Genomic DNA, 10,470 nt, shown 5'->3' with positions numbered 1-10,470 from the left:
ATAGTATTATTTTAAGTAAAATGATAATTTTCTCCCCGGTACAGTTCAGCCTATGCATCTCCCTTCCCCCTCCCCATGATTAGGGCCAATCAAGGTCAGCCTAACCCAACCCTGAGGGCGGCGGGTCAGGGTGGGATTTTTCAGGCCTTGAGTCAGGGTCGGGTCAGGCTTGGGACCAGCTAAGGACACTCAAGGTTTGGTTAGGGTTTTATAAAGTCCGGCCCAACCCAACCCTGTTTTAAGTTATACTATAAAATATATATTGATATAATATATATATTATAAACTTGAAATGTCACCCACATTTTGTTTTATATTATAATATATTATATATGAAGATAATAAGTGATATAAATATTTTATTATAGTGTTATATTAAATAAATTGATAATTTTCTCCCGGTCCAGTTCAGCCCATGCATCTCCCTTCCCCCTCCCCATGATTAGGGCCAATCAGGGTCAGCCTAACCCAACCCTGAGGGCGGGTCAGGTTGGGCCTGGGCCCAGCTAAGGACACTCAGGGTCGGGTTAAGGTTTTATAAAGCCCGGCCCAACTCGACCCTGTTGCACACCTAATCATACCATTGGTTTTTTTTTTTAATTGAATTGTGTTAATCAGAGGCTTCTGTCAAGGTTCCATTAAAGATGAATATACCAAGCTTCATAAATTTAAGTTAGGCCATCAATATAGAAATATTCTACCCAATAGATATCAACAACTAAGGCTCTTGTAGAAGCTTATTGCTTGGGGATTTTGGTGTCATTTTCTTACATTGAAGGGCTTCATGAGATGCACTACTTTTAAAATGACATTGAACTGTAGGTGTCTTGTGGAACTATTTTTTTTTTTGGTAAGGGGTTGAGTAGTGCCTGCACCAGCGTGGGACCAATGAGAGGACACGGTGGTACTTTCTTGCATTCCTGTTTTTGGGGGCAGGAGGCACGTGACCAGGTACTGTTCTTTCTAAAATCTAAAACTTTATTTTCCAGTTAATGATAAGTTAAAGAGGCGAGTCTATGGGTTTTGTCATGCGGAACCAGTTTCTTTTTGTAAAATCTTAAAACTTATTTTCCAGTCAATGGAAAATTAAAAGGACACAAGCTGTGAACGCCATGGTAGATTTATGGACACCTGATACCTCATACACATTACTATCATCGACTCAGATTAGTTTTAGCTTCTGCCAATAGAATGCTATTCCTGCAAATATCTGAGAATGGTAATTCCAGATGATATCTAACATAATCTGTAGAATTGGATTCCCACTATCAAAGAGGATGGAACTTCTGTATTTCATCAGGATTCAATTTCTACTATTTAGGCGGAGATATGAATTCCTGAGGGCGGGCCTTGGTGCAACGGTAAGGTTGCTCCATTATGACCAAATGGTCACAAGTCTGGAAACAGCTTCTTTGTGGAAGCAAGGGTAAGGATGTGTATAGTATAATCCTCCCCAGACCCCGCAATGGCGAGAGCCTTGTGCAATCTGTCTTCTTCAACTTAATTAGATTCTAGTGCTAAAATGCATTCTGGAATAAGAAATAAAGAAAATAGAGAAAAATTGAGTTTTAGGCTGCATCTGGTATGCATTATTGGAATAGATTTTAGGTCAAAGATATATTCCAAAAAATCATACCAACTGCAGAAGTTCATTAACCGCGTTTGTAGTTGAGATCATCAGGGGATGAGATATTCAGGACCCACAAAATGTTGAGATTGAAAAGATGAGATGACAAATATATGCTAAATAAATAGTGGGTCAAAATGTTTGAGATCAACCTTGAATGCATACCAAACACAGCTTTAAAATGCATTCTAAATCCAGAATCTAATCCAAGGATAAAAACTTTGATTATTATAATTGAATTTTGGGAACTCCAGCTCAATACGCAGACATGGAAAGAGGAAAGACAAGATATTTATTTTGGATAAGGCCAAGTCCAAACCTCCAAGGTTGAGATGAAATTTTAGCCCGAATTTCTTGTTGGCCAGTCCGAAAATTTACTGTGCCATCACAATCTGGTCTGTTGGGGGCCAATCTTAGCCCAACCCAGTAATGTTCAATCTTACTTCCAACCCCCCTCCCCCCTTCCCCCACCAGCTGACCCTGTTGCTGTGTTCTTCGAACTATAACCACTGAACTACAGATATGGTTGTCCATGACAAAGATGAAAGTGAAAGTCACCCAATAACGAGGTGTATGATATGATCCAAGAATAATGTCCACATGGACCACAGAGGAGGATCATCCAGTTAACCCTAGTGGCCAATAGCAGGCTTTGCAAGTGGTACTGATCCTGATGACTAACCCCCTAACCTGGCACCTGCCCTTTCCTTGCACTGTTCATGTATCGATGTTCAATTCATTCATGTAAATTGTGTTTTCAATATAAGGTGCAATTCTTACCCCAAAAAACAAAAAAGGTGCTCTCTCTCGCTCTCTCTCTCTCTCTGCTTTTATACTCCTGCTTTATTTATCTACTTTTTAAAACAGCTGTCTCTTCATGTTTTCCTTCTTCTCACATGCAATAATGCTTCTCCACTATACAATTAACCGTCCTTCCTCTACTCTTCCTTGTACGGTAGACCAGAATTTTCTTTGGGAACTCAAACTCCACTAAAAGAATAAATCTCCATTAATGAGAGAGAGAGAGAGAGAGAGAGAGAACATGTTTTTATCAGATTCTTGAATGGTGGATTATGGATGTTAGCCACCAAAACCAAAACAAACGGCAAAAAGACCCATCAATCCTCGATTTTTGGGCCAACAGATTAAACATTGTGGACCTTAGATCTATAAGATGATCCAAATCCATGTGATGTTTAAGGGGAGTTTGCAGTAGTGGTCCATCCATTTGGTGGTCCTTTTTCCTTACACCTTATCACCTTAATCTGAGAGAGAAACAGAAAATCAGAGAATCCAAAATCTTTAATTGTCGGTAGAGTCCAGTCTACAGAAGGCTCTTTTAACCCAAAAAAAAAAAAAAAAAAAAAAAACACTCGGGGGCACCGATAGGGACTTACTTAATTTTGATCCATCTTTTATCTAATCATTATTATTGTCTCCCAAAAACAACTTCCCAATTAATCCACAGATGCCAATTTGATATTGTCTCGAAGTTACCCAGAAAGTGCAGTGAGAGGAGGTGAGGGAAGTTAATAAATTTAAAAAAAAGGTGAGCCACATATAGCCACCATGTGAGGCCTGGTTTGGAGACAAAGCAAAGGAAGGTGGGGGGCATGCAAGCATTTCACATGGGAGGAGGAGGAGGCGGAGCATATGATATTTATGATATGACCCTTTCAAGTTTCAAGTTCCTCTTCCTCTTCACAACTCAACAACCTCCTTAATCCTACACCTCCTATTGTACAATTATAAATTACAACTTTTTTATATTTAGGGATAGGGTTTCCTACAAGAACAGCGTGTAAAAAAGAATTTGCATGTTACACAATGATATCATTGATATGGGATTTAAATAAAATCTACACGATCAAAATATAAGAGAGAACGTCAGTGTGAGTTCCATTGTTTTTCATATGAAAATGGTATAAAAGAATCTCTACAAGGACAACGTAGTAATCTTTTTCACATTAATTATATAGAAAAAAAGAACACTATCCAGTCACATGGTTCCTGTACCCAGACAAATAGCTTGCATAATTACAATTCAGCCCCCACTAAAATAAAAAAAAAATATCATCCAAGCTAATACCCATGTGTGTTCTTATTGGCCCCCATGCTGGTGTAGGGGCTATATGACCATGTACCAATATCTTGTCCAAATATATATATATGAAAAAAAGTTGGGCAAATCGCCAGTGTACTGTAAAGTAACGTCTATTATGTCTATCTCTCTCTTCCTCCTTTTAAAATGACCCTTGCCACCCTTGCCACTATAGGCACAGTGGCATATATATATATATGTATGGAAAGAGATCACTATTTGGTCGTGTAGTGTTTGCACCAGTATGGGGTCAATGAGAGCATGCATAGTGGCCGGGATCTGTCAAAATGGGATTATTTTATTTTATTGAGGGTTGAATAGTAATTTCACATGGTCCTGTGTTTGGCGCAAAAACCACACGACTAGTTAGTGTTCTTTTTCCCTATATATGTAGGGAATATAGGGAAAACAAACGTTGCCTAGTCATGTGTAGCTTATGCCCAGACACATCCCAGAAATGACCACCCCATCTCTTACAAAATGAAAAACCCTCCATAGTTGATGCCCTTGTGCGTCCCCTCATTGGCCCTACACTGGTGTAGGAGCCACACAATCGGGCAGTGTTCTTCCCATATATATAAAGGGAAAAGGCACGGTTTGGGAGGATATGTGTTGCATCTAGACACAAAGGGTGGGCAAAATGACCTCTTCGCCCCTATGAAAGGCAGAAATGCCACCTTATTGATGGTTCCCCATGTTGGTGCAGGGGCCACGCTCCCAAAACAGAGAATGTGCTCCATTATCCATATATAAATGGGAAAAAATGATTGCTACACACGCGCAGCCAAGTACCACACACAATGTATATCAAATGCTTGTGACCCATTTGCTCTACACAATGTAGCTATAATCAATCAATCTAGGAAATGGGTTTGATGAAATAGAGATGATCCCATCATGTGGATCAAAGCTAGCATTATTGATGTATCAAATCCAACAGTAGAAGATGAGTGACGATGAGAGAGAGTATTGGAATGGGAAGTAGATTAGAGGGGGAGACGTAGAGGAAAGGATCCTCCGTGATACTTATTAGATATTATTATAATAAGTATAAGGTTTGGAGGCAAAGCAGACGGTCACATCGGCACGTGGTCACTGATTCCGCCAGTTATTAAACTACTGCGACTTTCCAGTAAAACCGTTGAGAACCCCAACCCCTTCCCAGCTGTAGCTAGCTGTCCCAATCTCCCATGTGACCTTCCCCTCCAAAACCTCTGGGCCTATGAAAAAGATAGACTAAATTAAATATTAAAAATTTTAAAAAAATAAAAAAAATAAAAAAATAAAAAACATCCTCAGAGAAGAGGTGGTGGGGTTAGGGATAAAGAAGATTAACAGAATCAATAGATAGAGATAGAGAACAACAGCAACAAAGTTTAATGAGATAGAGAAGAGAAAGAAGAAGCTGAACAAGAACAAGAACAGAAAGAAGAAGAGACCACTTGTTGCTGTTACCATTTTCTCTCTCTCTCTCTCTCTCTCATCTCTTCTTAGTTCTAACTTCCCACCCTAACTTGGGAATAGCAAGACTTTGATTAGAGTCAATTGGTTGTTTGGTTGGTAGTTAGTTTGATTCAATTCTTTCTCTCTTTTCTTTCCATCTCCATCTTTAAAATTGTGTCATTTTTTGTATACATAGAATGGCACAATTACCTCCCAAAATCCCAAACATGACACCCAATTGGCCTAATTTCACCCACCAAAGAATACCTTCCATGAGTAGTTTGATGCCTACCACCACCACCACCACCCAACACCAACCACAACCTTCACAACAACCCTCATGGGTTGATGAATTTCTCGACTTCTCGTCTGTAAAACGCGGCGCTCACCGGAGATCGGCAAGTGACTCAATTGCCTTCCTTGAAGCCCCTCTTGTGGTAGAAGAATGCAGAAGCTCCTCATCAGCCACATTAAGGCCCACCAACAATGAATTCGATAGATTAGATGACGAACAACTCATGTCTATGTTCTCCGACGACATTTCAGCCAATGTACCTCCCACGGTTTCATCTTCTAATCCCTCCACACCGTCAGATCACAACAGCATTAACGATGACAAACATACACCATCCGATCAGCATTTAAAGAATGATTCCGCTGAGGTCCAGAGCTCATGCAAACCTGACCCTCCTCCTCCTCCTCCTCCTCCTCCTACTTCTGCTAATGGTGATCCCATTGTTGATCCTAAACGGGTCAAGAGGTTGGTAACACAAAAAAATTAAGAATGAACAATTTTTTTTTTATTTTTTTATTTTTTAACCTTAATTAATTTTCCCATTATTGTGATTTGGAAATTAATAGGATACTAGCCAATAGGCAATCTGCACAGAGATCACGAGTGAGGAAGTTACAATACATTTCCGAGCTCGAACGCAGCGTAACATCCTTACAAGTATGTCTATAAGTGTCTTAATTATGTGTATTAATAAGTATTAACCCAATTCTTATGCTTCCAAAATTACTTAATTATTGATTCTTCTTTTATATTTGACATGAAAATGAAGACGGAAGTATCGGCATTGTCACCAAGAGTTGCATTTCTCGATCATCAAAGGTTGGTGCTTAACGTGGACAACAGTGCTCTCAAGCAAAGAATTGCAGCTCTAGCTCAAGATAAGATCTTCAAAGATGGTAAGTAAGAGTTTGTATCAGTTTTTATGGGGTTTTTTTTTTTTTTTTTTTTTTTTTTTGAGGATTTAAGGTTAAATTCTGAAGGTGGTGGTGGGTTTGTGAATGAATGGATTAATAATGTAGCTCATCAAATTTACCAAAAAAATGTAGCTCATCAAGAAGCATTGAAGAAGGAGATAGAGAGATTAAGGCATGTGTACCACCAGCAGAACCTAAAGAAGATGAGCAATAACACACCAACTACTACTACTACTACTACAAATACAACTGCGCCACCTTCTGATACACACGGTGGTCATGTGGACAAGGGGCGGCAACTGATTAATTAAAAGTGTGGGAAGTGGGAAGGAGGAGTTGAGACAAGAAAACCTTGAGAGGCTATGCTGCATTCTGCTAACCTGGCATCCACGTGATGTGTTTTCCTTTTGTGTAGGTGGGTCCCTTGCTAAGATTATAAAGTTCAAGTGTAGGATAAAGGACACGTGGACCATTTTTATTATTTTTTTTCTGGGTGGAGGTGGGGTGGTGGTGTTTGTAAGTGGTGAATTTTATTGTTTTACTTCACTGTTTAGGGATTGGGGTTGAGGGTGGTGATTTTTTTTTTGTATTTTATTAAATGATTAATTTTTTTTTTCTTGGGGGGAGAGTAATGTGGGGTGGTGGTGGTGTGTTGGGATTGGGATGTATGAAAGAAGGGTTGGTGGAGGGAATTGTCAGGGAAGGAGGGAGGGAGGGGTGTTTGATGTCTCTGTTGTTGTAACTTTTTGGGTGTTCGTTTTTTCTTTTCTTGGGGGTAATAATTTTATGGGTTGCCTTCTTAAGGAGAAAAAAATTTGTAGAAAAACAGCTTAATTGTGCTCAAATTGTATTTCAAAATTAATGGTTTTCTCTTTCTTTTTAGTCATAGATTATTTCTCTGATTTGGTGTGATGTTAACCCTTAACAACCTTAATTATTTTACTGAGTTAAAAGGAGATTTGATGGATTGTCTACCACTTTAAATTCTAATTTTGATCTTTTAATTATTAGAAACAATGGGTAATTTTCACTTTTAATTATTGGGTTAAATACTAAAACCCTGAAAGCTCCACTTTCAACTGTTTCTAATTATGTTACTTTGCCCAGACCTTTATGCCTGGCTGGTTTCATATTCTTTTGGGGAGGTAATGGGAATTACTACACTAGTCCTTGTAATTGAATTTCAGGGGGTCTATTTCCTTTGCCTCGGTTAAGTTACAGTTAGAATTTAGAAAGGATTCCTTTACTTGGCTGCTGGTCCCCTACGAAATTTTAGTATTGTTGACTAAATATATCTAGCATTTTGTGAAACCATGGGTGTTGGATAGTTGAAAAGATGGGTTTTCTTCCCTCTTACTATGTCTAGTAAAGCATAATGTTTTATTATTATTTATTATATGACAGTACATGAGTTAGTCTCTGTGACAGAGGACGAGACAATCAAACATCTCATTGGTTTAATTTTAGCTTAAAATGAGTAAAGAAATTAACTAAAATTACAAAAAATATCATTTGTATTTTATATTCATCTCGATTTGATGACCTTAATCTGACCTGATTATCTTGCCAAAACCTGTTCCCAGAATTGTAGTGGTTTCCCTTTTCCATCTTAGATTTACAAGATTACCTCTGGAGGACTGTATAAAAAGACAATAGGGGGAGGCAAGGGAGCAGATAATGGGGTCTGCAAATTCTTTTTCTATTTCATTCTTGATGTATTTTCTTAGAACCATAGAGTGTTATTCAATCCAAGATTAGTCAAAATCTGTTCCCCAAAATGTACATTAACCATATGTGATGACAAATGATCTGGAATAAAAGATGAATGAGACAAAGAAAATATCAAGTTGGATTATATAGGCTAAGCTGATCAAGGATTTTGAATGTCAATTCAAACCCTAGAAGTCCAGGCATGACCCATGCATGCCTTTTGTCTTAATTCAGGTGAATTCCTTCTATTTAATTTAGGCTTCTGCCTTCAAGCTCTCAAATGTTACTGGTTTCAATTTTGAAAATTTTATCTAAGTTTAATTTGTTTATGCTCTTTTACCGTATTTGTTGTAGCCTCTCAAAGGTTTTTGGGTTACTAAACGGTGGGGTCAATTTTCCTTCACCCACGATGGAATGAGGTCTTCCTTCAATGTGGATTAGTGTTTCGAATCAAATCGATCGAAACTAACTTGAGCTGAAACCAATATGAGCTTATTGGATCATGTTTTGGATTGGGGTTTTGCGATACTGAACCCAAACTAGACAACACCGAATGAATGGAGAAATGTTCTTTTTGGGAGAGTACCCCTGCGCCCAGACGTATGGGGACGAAATGATTGCCCTACCCCCATGAAAGGCAATAATGACTGTCCTGTTGATGTTGTCGCATGCGCTCCCACTGGCCCCGTGCACACGTAGGGGCCATGCTCCCCCAAAGAGAACTCTTGCCCTTTATGAATATATTTACATTCTAAATTGAACTCGAACCGATAAGAGAAACTGATAAAAACCGAAACTAGACTGAACCCAAATCGAAACTGGTGCACCCTTATTGGATCATGTTTTAGACTCATTCATACATGAAAAGGAGGACGAATCCATCAAAAACCTCTAAAGACTAACAAATTAATAGGCTAAAGAGCATAATAAACAGGGCAAACCTAAGCAAAGGAGGAGGAGAAGAAGGCACAGAAGAAGGCAAAGGGAATGGCCCATGAAGGCCTCGGAGGTAGGGATGTAAATGAATAGCCGAAATCCGTTTTCGTATTCGTGTCTGTATTCGTTTAGCACTATCCGAATCCGTCCGAAAGCTAAACGGATACGAATACGGATAGGCTATAGCTATCTGAAAAGCTATATTTATATGTAAACAGATAAAATATTCGATCCGTATCCATGTCCGTATCCGTTTAGCACTATCCGAATCTGTCTGAAAGCTAATCGGATGCGGATGCGGATATAGCACTACCCTAGCCGAATCCGATCCGTTTACATCCCTACTCGAAGGGGGTCCCGATTGTTCATGATAGAGTGAGATTCACGTGCCATGGTGCTTCTGATTAATTGTACGTAGCAGCCACACCAACTCTGGTCCAATTCATAAAAGTAAAAAATAAATAAATAAAAAAACATGTTAATTCAGAAGCTGGGTCATTGACTTAATCAGTAATCTAACATGTTTCTGGTTCTTCCTTTGGTTTTGGGTCATTGACTTAAAGCAGCAATAATAGGTGGTCTTAATTGTTAAAACGTTAATTACTTCAAAAAATATAGCTCTCTTCATTAATTAGTGAATCTAGCTAGTAACGTAACTCTAGTTCTCTACTTTTAGATGCAATGCGCAGCTCGTCTGCTGGCTGGATCCATCTGAATTTTTGTGGCACAAAGTCTTTGGTGAATAATGGGTATTTTGAACACAATTACACAGCTATGAGTATTATATTTGCAAACCTAGTGGTCTAAGGTCTAAACATGTCCAGTGATACAAAGCTTGTGTATATATATAGGGCAAGAATTTTCTGCGGGGGAGTGTGTCCCCTGTGCGTGCAAATTTAAAATAACCCATGTTTCTATGAGTGCTTCCATTGGTCCTAGGGGTGTTAAAAAAACCCAGACATCCAGACCTGGCCCTAACCTGCCCTGAGCACGGAGAGGGTTAGACCGGGCTTGGGGATAAGGAAGGGTCGGGCTGGGTTTCACAATTGCTAGGCCCTGGCAAGGCCAACCTGACCCTATTTAATGTATTATAAACTATATAATATATATTAATATAATACATTAATATATTATATATATATTAAAAAATGGGCTGGGGCTTTGTTAAGTGGGCTGTGATGTCATGATGGGCTTTGTTAAATTCAGTTTTTAATGGACCATCAGTGCCAATCAAGGTTGGGCCGAGCTTGGGAAAACTTTGCCAGGGTCGGGCTAGGTTGAGAGTATACGTTGCCCTGACAGGGTCGGGCTGGGCTTGGGTTTAGGTTAAGGCTCCTAGGGTTGGGCTAGGGTTAAGGTCTAGCCCGGCCTATTGACACCCTAATTGGCCCCCCACGCACGCAAGGACCGTGCTCCCCCCCACAGAGAGCTCCTCCCATATTTT

General features: G+C 39.3%; 1 protein-coding gene across 1 annotated transcript; it reads left to right on the top strand.

Annotated features, from left to right (window-relative positions):
- The first annotated feature begins 5,115 nt into the window (after nucleotides 1-5,115).
- LOC122651036 (basic leucine zipper 61-like) lies at nucleotides 5,116-6,691 on the top strand. Its single transcript, XM_043844378.1, has 4 exons — nucleotides 5,116-5,931; nucleotides 6,033-6,123; nucleotides 6,236-6,362; nucleotides 6,513-6,691. The coding sequence occupies exons 1-4, from the start codon at nucleotides 5,369-5,371 to the stop codon at nucleotides 6,689-6,691; spliced, it is 960 nt and encodes a 319-aa protein (XP_043700313.1). The 5' UTR covers nucleotides 5,116-5,368.
- The last annotated feature ends 3,779 nt before the right edge of the window (nucleotides 6,692-10,470 follow it).

The sequence above is a fragment of the Telopea speciosissima genome, chromosome 2 (assembly GCF_018873765.1).
Source record: "Telopea speciosissima isolate NSW1024214 ecotype Mountain lineage chromosome 2, Tspe_v1, whole genome shotgun sequence".
NCBI lineage: Eukaryota > Viridiplantae > Streptophyta > Magnoliopsida > Proteales > Proteaceae > Telopea > Telopea speciosissima.
The sequence above is the reverse complement of the archived record's forward strand: the minus strand, read 5'-3'. Positions and strand labels throughout refer to the sequence as shown.

Excerpts from the sequence above, each read along its gene's own strand:
- LOC122651036 (XM_043844378.1), top strand. The coding sequence starts at position 5,369 with ATGGCACAATTACCTCCCAAAATCCCAAACATGACACCCAATTGGCCT. Across the intron at positions 5,932-6,032 it reads GATCCTAAACGGGTCAAGAG|GATACTAGCCAATAGGCAAT; the intron begins GTTGGTAACACA and ends GGAAATTAATAG. Across the intron at positions 6,363-6,512 it reads AGATAAGATCTTCAAAGATG|CTCATCAAGAAGCATTGAAG; the intron begins GTAAGTAAGAGT and ends AAAAAAATGTAG.